The 19,575-nt window shown below is 40.4% G+C and overlaps 1 protein-coding gene across 1 annotated transcript in view; it reads left to right on the top strand.

Annotated features, from left to right (window-relative positions):
* Window positions 1-19,575, top strand: part of LOC126263299 (cytochrome P450 6k1-like) — an 88,434-nt gene that overhangs the window by 45,148 nt on the left and 23,711 nt on the right. The window contains exons 4-6 of the mRNA XM_049960386.1: window positions 9,194-9,456; window positions 15,188-15,337; window positions 19,113-19,342. Coding sequence (XP_049816343.1) covers window positions 9,194-9,456; window positions 15,188-15,337; window positions 19,113-19,342 — 643 coding nt within the window. The remainder of the gene's footprint in view (window positions 1-9,193; window positions 9,457-15,187; window positions 15,338-19,112; window positions 19,343-19,575) is intronic.

The following is a 19,575-nucleotide window of genomic DNA, read 5'->3' as shown; positions in this document are numbered from 1 at the left end:
ATTAAAGTCATCCCAGAATTAACACTTCACTCGAAAACGATTTCACGGTTACGCGTATCCCGAGTAACTTATTACGGCATCCGAGGCTGTTTATAGCAATGACACCGACGCGACGCGACTCCCGGCACAGGTGGTGCGCTAATCAGTGTCTGGAGAGAACTGGGGCCTTTCTCTCTCACGCAGAGTTCTTACATATAAAGCTGCGGTGCGGACGGCTAAGGGAATGCCTGATCAAATCCGCTCTCCCGACTAGCCGCTGGGCTAGTAATGCACCACTTTAAGTTATTGAATAAATCATTGCTTCCTTCGCTGACTGCCGATGAAGCTCTCAATTTAAATGTGCAATCAGCACACAGGTAAGTAACCATAATAAAAGTCTGACCTGGCTCAGTCAAATATTTTCAGAGAGAGAATTAATTTAATTACACTACACGCAGTAGACGAGCTCTGAACTTGCCCTTTGGAGATACGCTATTGCTATAGTTTTATAGTTATTCAGTTGAAACTTCCCACATCTTTGTGATTATAGCGGATCTCCCTTCTACTTAAATTTAAACATCCTAGCTTTATTTATTCGCCTACTTAATCTACCTTGCTTCCTTAATTTTTAAGACAAAAACCAGAAAATCATGAATTTCAACTAAAATTTTAATTTGTGAGACCCAGAATACTGTTTCTACTAAATTATTATGCAAAAGGAATCTAAATATACATTTTTAAGTTTCTAGCTCTTTTCTGTTGCGCCAATGATTTTTACAGAAAAACGTCCAAATTTCGAAAATGGTTAAAGTTATTGAACTGGTATTCAACACATGTTGATTTAGTATTACTCCTGACATGCTAGAAACGTTTCAGATTATTTATTTGATTTTTAAAGTATTGCGCAACATTTATGACGTCAGAGCTACTTACAGCGGCCTAGGCTGGCACACAATGGAAAGACTGATGTGAATTTTATACGGCGTGTGTTGGCTGCTTCCCTACATATCCCTCTACTTAATTTTTTTTAATGTAATTGGGGAAAAAATTTAAATAGAAAAAGGGAAGCAAGAGTACAGCTTAACTCCCTATGAAAATTTAAAATTTAAATGTAAATATATAGAAATATTAAAAGAAAACTTATTACCTACTTCAGTTATTTAAATTGCTGGGATGTTCACTGCTTAATAAGCAACATTATCACTCAAAATTTAAGCAAAATCAATGAAACACTTTGGCATACATATTGCCTTAGACAGACAAACACATAAAATATATAAAATTATGAAAACCTTAAATCCATTAAATACATTTTTACATACACAAATTCAAAGAAAATAACACAGTTATTCATGATACATAAACAGATAATTATATCTTAGCAGTCTTTTCTAAACCTGAAAGAAAATTTCACAAACCATGACAATTTCATTTTTACACACGTGGTTGTAGCCGCTTTGGCTGGCATTCTACACTTCCATTCACAAGGGTAGAGGAGGGGAAGTTGCTATGGTGTGCGTCCTTCACGTTCACTCTAAATTACATGGGGAAAGGGGAGGGGTCATTGTGAGTTGTGTCCAAGTCACTCCACGCTTTCACGCAGCTACCAGGCTGCCATTATCTAGTTTGTCCTGTAGAACAAACAAAAAGAGTGCCTCAGACTCTGTTCACTTAATATCTAAGGGTGGGTCACAATGAAATGGGGATATATACATTTTATCTTTCATTATGTTACTGCAACAAAGTTAACAGAACTTTTTCAATTTTTCTCTCACGGTTACCTAATTGTCATAAAATCGATAACCAAATGACTCAAAACGCCGTTAGTCAAGTACTAGAGAAAATTTATGCTCAAGGCATACAATCATAAATCCTATTTAATTTCAATTTATTATTTCTGGGCCGGAACACTGAACCAATGCTCGGTACATTCTTGATACATTTGTATTTTATTTACGTAGCTGACTCATCTTCTATTACCTTATTCTTAGAGATAGTATGAGTATATTTGATTAGTAGTTGTCTTCTCAGCCTCTTTGTACATGTGAGTAGCTTGTGGTAATAGTACAGTTCGGAGTGTTCAAAACACACTACGTTTAGTTGACTACTAAATCCACTTATTGGTCCTCTGCTGCTGTGTCAGTTCCACATCTGCAATTATGTACTTACTTCATCGAAGTGTATTTATGCTGAGCTATAAATAATGTTTCACGTCTGCCATTATGTTACTCAATTATGTTGCTAGTGTATGTACTTATTTAACACTCACTCTATTAACATTTAAAGCATAGGATAGCACATTTATTTCATATCTATAGTGTATTGCAGCTGATCAGTTTGCTCACGTTGCAATCCATTTCCACTCGATCGGACGCTGAACCCACAGGTAGTCTCTCTCGACCTACCACTAAAGTGCATTAAGTAATTATGGACGAGCGTAATGCTAAATTCCTTAAACCTATAGGACACCATGAGCTGCTCTGTGTCATCTAACATAAGGGTACCTATGGTCGCATTCACGGCTCCAACTCATAACCTCAATACGTGCAGGTGTGCCCTGTCACACACTACACCAAATAACGGCCAGCTCCAACCTTATAAATATTTCAAGGACGTGTCCTTCACGTCTCAACCACAAACACTGTTCAATTCTATTACACGGCCATTCCTTGCTACACAAGGTGAGCTCATTCTTACAACGTATCTGCATATTTTTCATAACACTAAGCAATCTCTTTTACTATTAATTAGTTAGCTCTACAGCATACAATAGGTTTCACTGCCACTTCAGATCCTGCTTGTACACGAATTTGTATATCTTTTTAAATTACTGTTGGTGGGCCATTTCCAATAAAACAACACTTTGTACTTATAATATTACCAGGGTTCTATACATACTTGTTACTCAAATACATTTGTATCTTAATTACGTCATACTTCTCTGTTGTTTATGTCACTGTTAGGTTTGTCACATTAGGTATTTTCTTCACTAATCGTTGGGTAGAATGGTTACAGAACTCATGGCTTGATAGCCATGACGGAAAATTTTTGTATTGCAAAGAAGGAGTCGAAACTTTGGTGGATAGGAAAGATGAAGAGAGAGTGAAATCTGAAAAGGAAAGAAGATCTCACACAGCTGGTACTGCACAGCTGCCACACTGTGTAGAGGTTACAGAACAACCTCCTCCCTACAGAATTCATTAGTTTATTATTGGCTTGATAACCATAACGGAAAATTTAATGTGTTGGAAAGAAGAGGTCGAAATTTTAGGTGGATAGAAAAGATGAAGAGACAGTGAGATCTGAAATGTGAAAGAAGATCTCACACAGCTGGGACTGCACAGCTGCCACACTGTGTAGAGGTTACAGAACAACCTCCTCCCTACAGAATTCATTAGCTTAATGCTGGCTTGATAGTCATACCGGAAGATTTTAGTATTTGAGAGTAAGAGCCGAAATTCTGGTGGATAGGAAAGATGAAGAATGAGTGAGACCTGAAATGGGAAAGAAGATCTCACCCAGCTGGGACTGCACAGCTGCCACACTGTGTAGAGGTTACAGAACAACCTCCTCCCTACAGAAATCATTCACTACCTATGAACTTCTTTAGAACGATCACGTTCCTGAGACCTAATAGCTTTTTACTCTTAGGGTACTCTAGCCTATATGCATTGACATGTGGTTTTCCTATGATCCTGAAAGGTCCTTGGTATACGAACATGAATTTCTTTGTTTCTGCATTTATTTTCTTTGATTTTTTTCTTGGTTTTGACAAGGACTAACTGACCTATTTCAAAACTGGTGCGTACAGCTTTTGCGTCATGACACTTCTTCCTTTCCAATGTTCTTTTTCTTATATTTGCCCTAGCCCTTAACTTCTTTTCGTCTGTGTTTAGCTTACTTTTACTAAGATTAACACCTTCGTCCCAATATCTCCTATTTTTCAGAACTCGTATAGGCAGCTCCCAAGTTTCATGATTAGTTACTACATGTTTATCAATAAAAGGTACCGTAATTACTCCGGTTATCGGCAAAACCATTTTTAACTGGCTTCTTTCAAAGTCAACAACACTCTGATATTTTGACAAGAAATCTATGCCAATTAAAACCTCAATACTGAGATTATTTACAATTAAGCATGGATGATCAATTAAATTACCATTAATGTTAAAGGGCAGCAAAGCTTCTTGTTTTACCGTTTTTGACACCTTGCCAGTAGCACCAATTATTCTTAGTCCTGATACCCTCATTACGGTAAGCTTGTCTTTACCAGGTAATGCATCAAAAAAGGACTGAGATATCGCACTCGCCTCACTTCCTCTGTCTAAGAGACAACGTACATTGATACCCAACATATTCACTATTATTATAGGGTGGCATATTCTAGTTTGTACAGGTGGTTCCTCAAACTGATTCAATAGTTCCTTTTGGATTTGTCTCCAACTAAAGTGATCGACATCTGTCTTCATTACATTTAGGTCAAAGTGTGTAGGGGTTTCCTGAATTACATTTTCAGCTGCCTTTTCCAGTCAGTCTATTAATTTTAAATCGAAACACCGCACGACTTCATTACATTTAGTTTGCTGAACATGACCCAAATTACTGTGGTCTGAGCGATTCTGCGCCTCCAGACCGGGCATAACACTAGTTACAGCTAAACCACGTTCACTATTACTGTCGGGTTCCTTCTCAAGTGACAACTGGTCACAGCTACTGGGTTCATCGACCCCCAACAGGCTATCCTCTACATTCCTACTTACCTCCTGTCCTAAATCTATTAGTACAGTATCAACATCCTGCACAGGCACTTTAGATAAGAGCACATCATCCTCATCGTAAATGTAAGCATGAATTTCTTTTGCTTCTTCACCTGACAATTCAATATTTTGTAGCTCTCCCCTACGGTTACACTGCTGCGCCTTCTCTTTCTCTTCCCACTTAGAAAGCGTCTCTAACACGGTATCTATCAAATACTGTGAGTGATCTAATATTTCTGCTGTATCTTTAGATGCTACCGACCGCTCATCCACATGTTCAGTCTGAGTATTCTGATCTGTCTTACCAATTACTGTAATTACTGGCTTAGGAAAAGTAACCGCCTGGTGAGCGCCAGTGTCCTTATAGACGGGAACTAGTTTTCCTGCCTCGGCCTACTACTGTTTCCTTTATTTCCATTATAGTTAACTGGCACAGCATTGCTTTCCGCACTGTTGTTTACCTGCATAATTTTGTTCGGAACAAAATTACTATCATTTGGATGCCATTGTTGGTTCTGATAATTATTTCTCCAATTCCTACCTCTCTTAGGATGGCGAACACCTACTGTTCTGATGTTTACATTGCCATTCTGCTCGTTCTTAAAATTACTACTAGTGTCATTAGCATTTCTGTTATTACATGCTTGCTCCTCATTGGCAGCCACACGCTCTACACGTTCCAAATATTCAATGAAACGATCCAGATTGTCTCTAGGGGTAGATATAATTCTAGTTTGCCAATACCATGGTAGTTTGGCTTCAAGACCTAATATTATCATTTCAGGTTTTAGCTTTTCGGCCAAACGTGACAAACGTGAGATCCATGACCTAGCAAACTCTTTAATAGATTCCTTGTCTACATTGAAGCGTTTTCCACTCCAAAATTCTCGCAACACTTCATTTTGCTTATTGCTAGACCAATACTCATTAATGAAAGCTGTTTTAAATTCCGCTAATGTTTTACACTTCAACATAACATCAGCTGACCAACGCATGGCGTCACCTGCTAAATGGCTTCTAATAAATGAGATTTTCTCTCGTTCAGACCAAGTTGGTGGAATCACATCTTCAAAATCGTTCCAGAAATCTAGCGGGTGGATATTTTTATCTGGATCGAACCGCAAGAACTGCAGACACCCGATAAAAGCGGCGTTTGCAGCTACAATTTGTTACATACTACCATTACCAGAAGTTACTGAAGCTACTTTACTCTCAATGTTAGCAATGTTAGTACTAATATTTTCTACTCTCATTTCAACATTATCTAGCCGGCCGCGGTGGCCGTGCGGTTCTGGCGCTGCAGTCCGGAACCGCGGGGCTGCTACGGTCGCAGGTTCGAATCCTGCCTCGGGCATGGGTGTGTGTGATGTCCTTAGGTTAGTTAGGTTTAAGTAGTTCTAAGTTCTAGGGGACTTATGACCTAAGATGTTGAGTCCCATAGTGCTCAGAGCCATTTCAACATTATCTACTCTCTGCACAATATGAGTAGTATCAGTTTTGATTGCGTCTACTTCTGCTTGACATATATTTACTTTTATATTAACATCTTTAAACCTATCTGAACACAATTCAGATTCCGCCTCGATCTTTTCTGTTAACTTGTGCTCCAGCTTCGCATCTTCCATTTGGAAGTCTCTGCGAACCTCAGCAACTTCGGATTTTACTGTTTTATACATTTCCGAAAATTGTTGAGCAACCTTTTTCTTAATATCCTCATGGTTATAATCAATTTTATAATTTAAACTGTCCAGATCCTCTTTCAACTTATTGCAGCCAGCCTTGAAGGTATTGTCCATTACCTCCAATCGTTTATCAAAATTAGTTTGGCTGGCCACAATCCTGTTATTTACCTCAATTATACCAGATTTTAATTCAGCATTACTGGTAGCTATTGCTTGTAATATAACATTTAAATCAATAGCCCCAGCATCCTTGGGTTGCTCACTAGCTGGCTTTTTGACACACTCAGGTGACGAAAAACTAGCTCCAACACCAAAATCATCAAAACTAAATGAAACTTCTGATTGATCAGTCATATCTAACTTCTCCTTCTTAAACTCTACCATCTCTGATGACTGTTTCATTTTTAATTCATCAGAGAAACTATCATCCAATAAATTAACAATTTCTAATTTCTGCTTTACTACAGGGGTCTCTATTATTGAATCATTGCCCCTTTTCACACTACTGTCAGGAGATAATACTTCATATTTCACTTTAACATTACTATTTTCATGCATATTTACACTTGAACCGTTGTCTGGATTTACAGTTCCCTCAACAGACATAGGTTCTGATTTAAGTTTAACCTCAGTTTCTTCTGGCGGTTCCATCACCGACAGTCTTCTAGTGCAGGTTAGTAAAATTTTTAACAGCTTTTCACTTAACTTAGTTCCTTCTGCACGACGTATGGCGTTGCCGGCGCGGTGTACCAGGATTACTAATGCGACGCGGCGCGTTGAATTGCAGACGGCACTACGACGGCTGCTGTGTGTTTGTGTGGCCCGCAACTGCAGGCGTGGGTCCGGTTGTTCCGGCAGACAACAGCGGTGAGGCGAAACTGGCTTCTCGCAATGCCAGCAGCGCCGCTAGACTCAGTGCCAGCTCCATCAATCCAGATGCGTTGTTAATCCAATTGCGTCGTCCACATGCACACGTAACACTATCACTGTTCTATTACTCAGTTCCGTGTCGCATTTCACTCCCAAATCCGAATATTTAAAAATCACTTTCACTTTTACTCAGTTTGTTTCCCGGCCGATGCACCATATGTGGGGCGGTGGGTGCAATAATTGCATGTTATAAATGTTCCTATTTATGCTGTGTTGTTTGCCATTCTCAACACTGGTGCTCTAACTACAATACTGGCAACCAGAAAGTGATTAGCAAAACGTGAAGCCTGTAATTAGAATTCCTAGTGCCCACTTCATCTGAGAAAGTACATTTAAAGCTACAGCTTATAGCTCTGAGGAATTAGGAGATTGTCTGGGACTCATAATCAAAAACCATTTTCTCTAAAATGTTCACTATATTCTGAAAGTCACAGACCAAAAAGAATCCACACACTCCAACTACCAGAGCAGTTCAGAGTCTAATGCGCTGATGCAACTATAACCGTTCAAATTAAATGTTTAGGTGATTGCTCGCCATAATTTGATGATAATGTTCATCAAACGCCACGCTAAATAATGGTAGAATGTCGGTCCCACGGCGGCACGTGAAAATACGACATACGCAAACTGAAGATAGATCATTAAAGTCATCCCAGAATTAACACTTCACTCGAAAACGATTTCATGGTTACGCGTATCCCGAGTAACTTATTACGGCATCCGAGGCTGTTTATAGCAATGATACCGACGCGACGCGACTCCCGGCACAGGTGGTGCGCTAATCAGCGTCTGGAGAGAACTGGGGCCTTTCTCTCTCATGCAGAGTTCTTACATATAAAGCCGCAGTGCGGATGGCTAAGGGAACGCCTGATCAAATCCGCTCTCCCGACTAGCCGCTGGGCTCGTAATGCACCACTTTAAGTTATTGAATAAATCATTGCTTCCTTTGCTGATGGCCGATGAAGCTCTCATTTTAAATGTGCAATCAGCACACAGGTAAGTAATCATAATAAAAGTCTGACATGGCTCAGTCAAATATTTTCGGCGAGAGAATTAATTTAATTACACTACACGCAGTAGACGAGCTCTGAACTTGCCCTTTGGATATACGCTATCGCCATAGTTTTATAGTTATTCAGTTGAAACTTCTCACATCTTTATTATTATAGCGGATCTCCCTTCTACTTAAATTTAAACATCCTAGCTTTATTTATTCGCCAACTTAATCTACCTTGCTTCCTTAATTTTTAAGACAAAAACCAGAAAATCATGAATTTCAACTAAAATTTTAATTTGTGAGACCCAGAATACTGTTTCTACTAAATTATTATGCAAAAGGAATCTAAATATAAGTTTTTAAGTTCCTAACTCTTTTCTGTTGCGCCAATGATTTTTACAGAAAAACGTCCAAATTTCGAAAATGGTTAAAGTTATTGAACTGGTATTCAACACATTGATTTAGTATTACTCCTGACATGCTAGAAACGTTTCAGATTATTTATTTGATTTTTAAAGTATTGCGCAACATTTATGACGTCAGAGCTAGTTACAGCGGCCTAGGCTGGCACACAATGGAAAGACTGATGTGAATTTTATACGGCGTGAGTAGGCTGCTTCCCTACACCAGGACGTCCGATAATGGCGTTTTAGAATCATACCTTACTTCCATTGTTCTCTGTGTTTACAAACTGCATTGTTTAATACAGTATACCGATATATTAGTTTCTGTAGATCGGTAAGGTAATAGTTCGTTTTCAAGTTCCAGGACTGATTTCCTGGTTTGGCGACGGCGCTCCGCGAAACTCTTAAGCAGTGGTGTTAACAGCAATCCACGGTTGCCGGCAGACGATGTCAGAGTGCGGCCGCGAGATGGCAGACGTGCTGGAGGCGGTGGCCGAGCGCGGCGACACAGTGGAAGTGCGGGAACTGGCAGCCAGGTACGCCACTGACATCATCGCGTCCGTCGCCTTCGGCATCGAGTGCAACTGCCAGCGGAACCCCGACAGTGAGTTCCGCCAGTGGGGCCGCAGGATCTTCAAGCCCACCATACAGTCGGGCATCAGCAACATCCTCTCTTTCATCAGCCCCACACTCACCAGACTTTTAAGGTAATTATGGGTACTGTAGGAGCCTGTGACTAAGTTATCAAATGCAGTCTAAGACAAAACAGAAAAACGGCACACCACGAAGGATTCATCCAAATGGGACAGAAATCGATAGATATGATGTACAGAGAAACAAATAATTACAACTTCAGACAAATTGATTTATTCAACAAAAAGAGTTTCACAAATTGAACAAGTCAATAATGCGCTGGTCTAACTCTCGGCCTTATGCAGGCAGTTATTCTGGCTCGTCAATTGATTGACAGCATAGCTGAATGTCTTGCTGTGGGACATAGGGCCAAATTCAGTCCAACTGACGACTTATATCGTCAAAATCCCGAGCTGGTTCGAGGACCCTGCCCATGAAGCTCCAAACATTTCCAGCTGGGGAGAGATCCGATTACCTTGCTGGCCAAGGTATGGTTTAGCAAGCACGTAGACAAGAATTAGAAACTCTTGCCATGTGCCGGCAGACGTTATCTTGTTTAAATATATGTTCTGGATCGCTACGCAACAAAACGAGGCATATTACATCGCCGACGTAACACTGTACTTTAAGGGTCCAGATGAAGACAACCAATGGGGACATGCTATGAAATAAAATATAAACTCCGCCATATAGTGGGCAACTGATATCCCACTGTCGTCTGGGGCGTCTACGCTGGACGTCGTACCTCAATTCGAAGCAAGATCCTTCACTGAGCATATTTCTACTCAAATCAGTGAGATTCCAGACCGAATGTGCCTGACAACACTGCAAACGTGATTCTTGTACAGAGGTCAATGGCCGTCGGCGCAGAGGGAGCCGTGAACCCAGACTCCTCTGAGCCGCCTATTAATGGTCCTTGTGGTCGATGAAGCACCAGTTGCACCTCAGATCGATGATAATGATGAAACCTGGATTCTGGGTACGTCTCTCACGATTTCTCGGTCCTTTCTTTCTGTCGTCCCTCTAGATCGACCACTTCCTTCTCGACACTGTGTCCGGCCATGGTCACCGATACCTGCCAACATCGTCGAATAGTGGCATCATTCCGGTTCAAATGCCGTTGTTTCGTAAGTTCCTCCAGCTGGCTTCTTTGAGCCCAACTTTCAACTTTCTCAAATACTGATATATGTATATGTTGTTCACGCGCCTGTCTGTAGGCTGTAGTTAAAAGTCCAACTGAGGACGCGGAATTAAATTTGCAAAGATTGTATGTGTCCTGTTTACTATCCATGGTAACTGCACGGTAAAACTGCGCTGCAGCATCCCACATTCATCCACTGGCCGCCAAAGTTTATCATTTTGCAATTTTTCATTTACCATCGATACTTCTATGAATATCACTTTGTAACGTATTTGCATCACTCCTTCGTGGTGTGTCTACTTCTTTCCTTTTTTTAAAAAAAAAGAAAATAAAAGAAGAAAGCGCAGAATTAAACTTCGCAGCGACCAGATGCTCAATAATTCCCATTTTTTTCCATGAACTATTTCTCATTGCTTTTCCGATTCATCTCCAGATCAAGCACCCAGAAGTATACATATTCTTGCTTGTATATTGATTATCGAAGAATAAAGAAAATGATTTATTGAACTAGAAAAAAGTTATGACGCTGTAAAATGGTGCAATACATTCAAAAGTACTATCATGAAAACGGATATAAAGTATAGGTAGAGTCGGGTAATATACAATGTATATAAGAACCATGAGGAAGAAATGAATACGGAGGACCATAAAGAGAGTTCTCGGGTTAGAAACGGTAGAATATAGGCATGTAGTCTTTCACTCCTTCTATTAAATCTATATACTGAGGAAGCAATGACAGGAACAGGAGATGAGAATGAATGAATGTCAACGATAAGAGTCGCTGAGGACACAGTTATCCTCAGTGAAATAGACACAATTACGGGAACATTGAGTAGAACATAAAAGAAGAGAAACTAAAGAAGTGAGTAATAGTAGAAATAAGATTAAAATATCCTAAAGTCACAACAGGGGACAACGAAGTAGATGAAGTGAAGGAATTCTACAAACTAATTCATGACGGTCGAAGGAAGAAAGACATAAAAAGGAGAGTAGCACAGGAAAAGAGGGAATTACAGGCATAAATAAGTCCGCTGATATTAAACACAGAACTTATACTGAGGATGACATTTTTGTACGTTTGGATCTCATGATAGTATGGAACTGAATGAAGGACTGTGGGAAATACTTAAAAGAAGAGAATGGAAGCGTTTGAAATGTGGTGGTGCAGAAGAATGTCGGAGATTAGATAGGCTGATAAAAAGTGAGGAGGTTGTCTGCCGATTCGGCGAGAAAAGAAATATGAGAGAAATACTGACAAGAACAAGGGACAGGACGGTAGAGCATTTCTTAAGACATCAAGAAATAACTTCCATCGCACTTGAGGGAGTTCTAGAGTGTTAGAATATTGCAACACATCCAACAAATAATTGAATAGTTGGACGTAAATGCTAATCTGAGATGAGGCGGTTGGCACATGAGAGGAATTTACAGCGAGCCGTACCAAACCAGTCACAAGACTGACCCCCCACCAAAAAAAGCATTGTGCTGCGTACTAGGTGTTACTTCACTGTGACAAGAAGGTAGTAAGCATGCAATGTATCGTCTTGTGTGTTAATTACACGGCAAGTTGTTTCCAAAAATGAATTAGTTTATGTGCTGCCGTAGTATGGGCGGCTTGCCAGAGTCCAGTAATACAGTCAAAGGGAAACCTTCAGTGTTCGTACAGCTGCTATTATCTAGATTCAGTAATCAGCTTTCGATCATCTTTGCCCTTCTGCTAGGCTATGATACAATTAATTTATTATTATTATTATTATTATTATCAATGTGGAAATTTTAAATTGAATGCAACCTTTACTCCCGTTACCTAAAAAGCCTAGCGAGCAGTTGATTGAACTATAGTGACGTTCAGCATGCATGTTCCTGTAAAGGGTTTGTCTCCTATATCTATAGCTAATAACATCGTATTTTATTTGCAGAAAAGCTTTTGTGCCTTATTGGAATGAATGTAGAATCAAAAACATACAATTCTTGTGCATGTTTTCACGGCGCAGCGAGTGTTCCATTTAACTTGGGGCGTGTACCCGCATTAATTTCACTTCTTCTTATAATATTTCGGGTATGTACCGTTCAGCCGGAAGACTCACTCTGAAGATGGCGAACGGCACACGATCGAAATGTTGGGAGAAGTGGAGTTTATGCGGCTGCACGCCAGAAACTTAATGGAGCAAAACCATTTTTGCATAATGTTTCAAGTATAATTCTCATTTCCGGGTCCTCAAAGTACCCGGAAAAATGACGTGTTGTATATCATTTGCGTCAGTGCTGTACCGGACTTTGATTACATCTGCGATTTTCTGCCGCCAATTTTTGTGCTTTCAGGGGTACAAGCTGTTATTCGAATATTGGAGAGAGCGCCTGAGGGTAGGCAAAGCCAAAGCAGTCACTGAGATGTGATCTTGTCAGTATATCTAGGTCGGGTCAAATTTAGTCGAACTGAATATGTAAAACAACGAGCAAAGCGAAGTAGATAAGTGTCAGGTTTTGCTATAACTTTTAATTTATTGTGGATAAAATAGTTATATTTTATGCAGGGTATGTTGATGCTAGGGCCTGAACTTTTCATGGCATGCACAGGATGGGGTGCTAAATTAATCTGACATTGTGAAACCAGTATACATCATGCACACATTGATGTACCCACGTACCTGCATTTCTTGTAAAAGCAATGAATCTGTTTGTTTGTTGCTGACAGGTAAGTAGCGAGAGACTGTTTGTGGTAGGGACAAACTAAGAACACACAAGAGAGTGCTAAGAACAACACACACACACCCATGTCCGTGGGCGGACTCGAACCTGCGGCGGGAGGTGCTGCGCAATCCGTGACTTGGCGCCCCGAACCACGCGGCCACTCCGCGCGGTTGCAATGTTGAAACGTGCGGGCAGCCTCACTCGAGGTGTTCGACGAATCGCCATCAGATAGCTTGCTGCACAACTGGACGCATCTGTTGGTGCTGCTGTAACACTCATACACCAGTTGGGGTACTGAAAGCTGTGACACCGCTGGATTCCTTTCCGTCCAAAAGAAGACCATAAAGCGCAACTAAGGACCATCTGGACGGAATTGCTTCCGCGTTACGAAGCTGATGGTGACAATTTTTTGTGGAACATCATCACACGCGATGAATCATAGGTTGATCACTTCCAACGGGAACAAAACAGCAATCTATGGAATGGCGCCACACCACGTCTCCGAAGAAGAAGTGCAACGAGGCACTTTAAGTTGGTTAAGTCTTCTGGCACTCTGAAGGAGTTAGTTTGTTTGATCTCTTCCTTCATGGTTCCACGATCGACTCACTAGTGTATTGAGCTACCCTCAGGAAATTGAAGAAACGGCTTCAGCGTTTTCGCCACCACAAAAATTCAAACGAACTTCTCCATCTCCATGACCACTTAAGGCCTCACATAAGTCTGCGCACCCCAGAGGAGCCCACAAAACTTCGTTGGGCTGTTCTTCCCTATTCACCGTTCAGCCTGGCTTTCGCACGTTCTCACTCCCATCCGTCTGGCACAATGAGGGCAGGAAGCGGTACGTGGATGATGGAGAGTTTTCTGATGCAGCAAGACGTTAACTAGTACGTCATCCAGCAATGTGGTACCATGCGGATATACAGGTCCTCCCAGTAAGGTGGCGTAAGGCCGTCGCATTGAACGGAGATTAAACTGAAAAATAGGGTTTTGTATTCAAAAGAGTGGGGAATAATAGTGTATTCTAATTCTGAATATAACCAACCTTCTTTCAGAACAAAATGTGTTGCATTACTTATAGAACGCTTCTCGTATGAATGCATCACCACAAATAACAGCGTGACTCGTCTTTGAACACTACAGAATACCACAAAATGTCCCATCAGATTCTCGCTGTTGCCTCTGTTATTGTGTCAGCAGTAAAGGAGGCTTGCCAACTCGAGATGTCAACTCAGCCCATACTAATCTGATCGCAACGGCCCTTAGTGGCACTCCGCCTGTAACCAATGCCTGGGTTTTAGTTAACGGCATCCCTCTGTTCTCACAGCCAGCCTAACAACGCTACAACCTCCTCGCTTTGTAGTTCTTCTGGAAGAACCTATACATTTTTTTTTTCATTGTTACCGTGAATCCGTCTTATCACCACACACTCTGCAGCTCTTGCTCTAAAGCCAACTGTCCGTGCAATCTGTCGCTCTGATGTTCTCATGTCCCTCATCCCAATAATTCTAGCTTTCTGAAAGTCCGTAAGATGACGATAAGCTCCACTTACACGACCCCTGGGCACGCTGTGTTGTGATCCCCAGTCTCGTTAGACACATCAAATAGGCATCATGTCCTCACACCGTTCTTCATCTACAATAATGGCCTTATACTGTACTTAAAATACTGAAAATAAGCACGCATAACGATGAAATATATTCAACGTATGGAAATGCTGCAGTAGCAGTTTGGAGGCGTTGTTTCAAGGTGTTCCTTTTCTAATACTTTCCATTTTCGTCAGAGTACTTCTATTTCTATATTTTAGATTTATAACCACATACTTTTATTCCTTCCCTCTCTCCTTATTTTGTGGCTGCAGCAAGCGTTCAGAACTGCAGGCGGGGTCACTAAGAACCCCTGTTTGTGAAGCAGCTTGACGAGAACTTGGATCATGTCGTGCTCATAAGTTCAGAAGTGGAACATCTCCCTTACAGGATCAGGAGTGGAGTTGCAGCGGTCAGCGAATACTTTCGTCGCATGGTTGCAGACACCGTAGCCTACAGGGAGAAGAACAATATCACGAGGAAAGATTTCATGGATTTGCTTATTCAGCTCAAAAACAAGGGGGTTGCTGACCCAGACAAGAGCGAAGCTCAGGAGAGCGGGTACGCGAGTGAAGCCATCGATACCGAGAGTAAGTACGTTTTCAGAAAATAATTTCTGTAAAAATTATTCTAGGCTGTTTTCCTCAATAAAAGTACATTAATTTACTATGATTTTGCTATAACTAAACGTGCTGCCTTCTGAATTGCGTATAATCTTTAGCCTATCAACTGATACTTCAGCGAACCCGCAATACACGTCCCGGAAAAAACAATTAAAATTGGTATAACTGAGCTCATGTTTTGGCTGAAGCACACTAAGGTTACAAAAGCTAGACTTGCAGTGTATCAGAGATCTGCAGGTTCTTAGGTGCAAAAGGATGTCTACTCTCAGAGACGGTTCTGCTTACTGCAGATAACATGCATTAGAGGAGACCTGATGGTGGCTCGAATTGAGAACAGCCAGTACTGGCAGAAAGAGGGTGAAGTTGCAGAGAAAACCGAACAGACATGTTTCCTTTAGCCTGTATGGGTTGGGTATAGCTTGGCTTAGGTGTGAGTAAAGCAGACTGCCCGTTCTTGTGATAATGTGTGGCAGCTTGCCTGCTTGACTAATCGGCAAGCATGGTCAGGTTAAAAGCGGAAAGTGTACACCTCTGCAATACTGGCAGCGGCCGGACAAAAACCTTCCTGGCTCAAAGTCGACTGAGTTCTCTCGGCTTCAGGCGATCTAGGACTATGGAGTCCTCGTTTAGTCGTTTAGGACGTAATGAACAAACTAGAAGTGAAATTCTTTCTGGAAGACGTCAATTCAGAGATTGAGAAAAGCAACTGCATACCATCACGAGTACTGCCTTATCCAGAAAAGTACTGCGGCGTAAAACCACCCTTTTGGTCGAATGCTTTGGTCTGCTTGCTCCGAGTACCTAAATAATCCCATCTTACTCACACCGAAATAAATTATTGTTTCTATTTTCGCCACACACGAGACTTCACATGGCTGTGCTGTACGTAAATGTTAATTGTTGTTTTCTAGACAAAGTGATCCATTACTGTTCGAGTATACTTTTGGTGAACACTCATTGAAAATAGTAACAACCGCAAAATACCTAGGGATAACCGTCAAGGACGACCTACAGTCGAATGAGCAAATAAAACTAACTACAGGAGAAGCAGATTCCAGGCTGAGATTTATGAGGTGGATCTTCAGCAAATTTGGCTCATCCACGAAACAAATGGATTAAAAAACACTCATTCAACAGGTTACTGTGTTTTGTTTATCAGTCCGGGACACTTACTAACAACGGAACGTTTCCAAGGGTCAAAAAAACACTCTTGATGAAACTTGGCGGGTGTGAGGAAGGGGTTAAATAATCCAATATGTATTTTTTTGTTTGAGACCAGTTTCACTTTTAAGGGGTAAAACGCACCCTGAAAGGTAATGTGACATAGGTTTGGAGAGAATATGTTCGAAACGATGATATATAAAAATGTTTCTTATGTAGAAGTTGATATGTAAATAACGTTCTTGAAAAATTTATAATCCAATTTTGTAATAATTTAAAATTTTGCAAAATACCCCACCACCATTAATTAATTTTGAAAAATGAAAATTTTTGTTACAATACAAATTAAAGAAGCTTTCAAGCTACAGACTTTTGTGTGTAATAAAGCTGGTTCCTGAAACACCATTTACGGAAAATACTCTGTACACGGTGTGCTGTCAGAGTATTTTCAATAAACCACATTAAAATTCCTAAACATTCATCATTAGTCTATTAGTTTATTAACAAACTTTCTTCACATTATATACACGACAGAGAATACAATATAAAACAAAATTCAGCAGGATTTCAAGTTGTCGCAGGTGATCCGCAAAATATCCTGATTCGTATCAGAAATATTTCTGTACATTGCTAAGCCGTTGCGAAAAGAACTGATAATGTACTAGTGACTGCAGCTTAATTGTGTTGTTTCCCAAGTGGAGATTGACATCAAAATCAACCAACAGAACTAGACCTGAAAATATTCTCAGAAGGTTTTTCCAACGTCGAAAGCCGTATATGTACAAGGTCTGCACCTGTGCCGGCCTGTCCTTTGGGACCACCAGAGGAACAACTTCCTTGTCCTTAGGTACGATTCTCTGTACGGTTCTTTCACACTGACAGCCCTACAAATCTAACAATAATACAGATTCTTCTCCGTCGCTGGGAAAGAAAAACTGTTTTAAATATCTTTTGACCTGGTCAGAGGATTGCTTGCCATATTTCAATGCTGTCACAAGGACGTTTGGGACTTAAAAAAGAGATTCTCGAACTCTCGGTTCAAACTTACCATTACTTTCTTTTAAACTATCAAAAGGTATACTAAAAAACCATTTTGACTATTATACCAGAGGAGAAGAAACTTATTCACCTCGTGATCCCAAAGGACACGACGGCACAGATGCAGGCGTGGTAAGTATACGGATTTTGATATTGCGAGAACCTTGGGAGGAGATTTTCAGATCTAGTTCTGTTGAATGATTTTGATGTGAATCTCCAATTGCGAAACAATATAATTAAGCTGTAGTCACTGGCACATAATCAGTTCTTTCCGCCACGGCTTACCAATTTAATGAAATATGCCTGATACATACCAGAATACTTAACGTATCACCTACGACAGTTTGAAATCCTGCTGAATTCTGTTTTATATTGTGTTCTCTGTCGTGTATATTATATGAAGAAATTTTGTTAATTTTATGCGCATGGCGTAACAAAACGTTATGTCTTAAGCGTTTATTTACAGATATCATTACTATAATGACTTTGTGTCATAATATTGAGTTACTTATTGTTTTCACTTAACAAAATACACTTATGTGAAACGGTAAAATAACAAACAAATACAGGAAAAAGAATGTAAAATAACAACACGAAACATAAAACAAATATAGGTAAATTAAATAACTGGAATAACAATGAAAACTTTGATATTTCAATGAAGTATGTTGAATATACCTTGACACAACATTGTGTACAGCGTATTTTACAAAAATCAGAACCATCTTTGTTACACATGGATGTATCAAACTTGAAATTTTCTTCGTGTTGATACAAAAGTTTTCATTTTTCAAAAGTAGTTAATGATGGAGGGAGGGTATTTTGCAAAAAAAATTCTAATTAGTACAAAATTCGATTACACAGTTTTCAAGAATGTTGATTACATATCAGCTTTCATATGGCAAAGATTTTTTATGTATCATAGTTTCGAAGATATCTCTTCCAAACCTAATTTGTTAAATTACGTTAGAAGTGTATTTGGGCACGAACGAAACAAATACGTTTTGGGTGTTTTGCACATTCTGAGCACCCGCCAGGTTTCATCAGGATCGTTTCTTGACACTTGGGAATGTTCCCTTGTAAGCAGTATTAACAGAAGAGATAGAGAAGATCCAAAGAAGAGCGAAGCATTTCGTCACGGAGCTGTTTTATAAGCGCGAGAGTGTTACGGAGGTGCTTAGCAAACTCCATTGGCAGCTGTTACAAGTGAGGCGTTTTGTATCACGGAGAGGAAACTTCCAGAACGTATTTCGAAAAACTGGCAAGCAATGTGTTACTTTCGCTCATGTATGTCCCTCTAAATATCAGGACTAAAAAAATCAGGGAAACTAGTTAGTACACACTCTTTATTCTCACGGGTCGTTCACAAGTGGATCAGAGAAGGGAGAACATGATAGTGGTGCGACGTTCACCCTCCGTCACCAACGGTAAGATGGATTGTTAAGTATAGATACAGACGTAGCTTTACGTTGTTTTCTTAACCGTATTTACTTTTCTGCAGAACTGACACTCAACGAGCTGGCTGCCCAGGCATTCGTCTTCTTCGCAGGCGGCTTTGAAACCTCTTCGACGACAATGAGCTTCGCCTTGCACGAACTGGCTCTCAACCCTTCGTTGCAGACCAAGCTGCAGGAGGAGATAGACTCGGTGTTCAAAGAATATGGCACGGACATCACCTACGACTCCATTTCAAAAATGTCCTACCTTGACAAAGTGGTGTGCGGTAAGTCAGTTTAACCATCACTACGAATCCAGACCAGTACATCATCTGCCTACAGCCAAGACACACACTAAATGCTTTACTCAGTATGACAAGACGTCGTTGATAGCAGCGATTTGTTGTTGACGTCGTGGAGATGCTCGGTGCATTGGTCATTGTAGCTGGCGTTCGCTGGTTATTGGTCTTATTAGGTATCTCCTTCGAATAATAAAATGAGACATTCCGTCCATTGCCTT

The sequence above is a fragment of the Schistocerca nitens genome, chromosome 6 (assembly GCF_023898315.1).
Source record: "Schistocerca nitens isolate TAMUIC-IGC-003100 chromosome 6, iqSchNite1.1, whole genome shotgun sequence".
NCBI classification, from domain to species: Eukaryota; Metazoa; Arthropoda; class Insecta; order Orthoptera; family Acrididae; genus Schistocerca; species Schistocerca nitens.
This window is presented reverse-complemented; position numbering and strand designations above follow the sequence as displayed.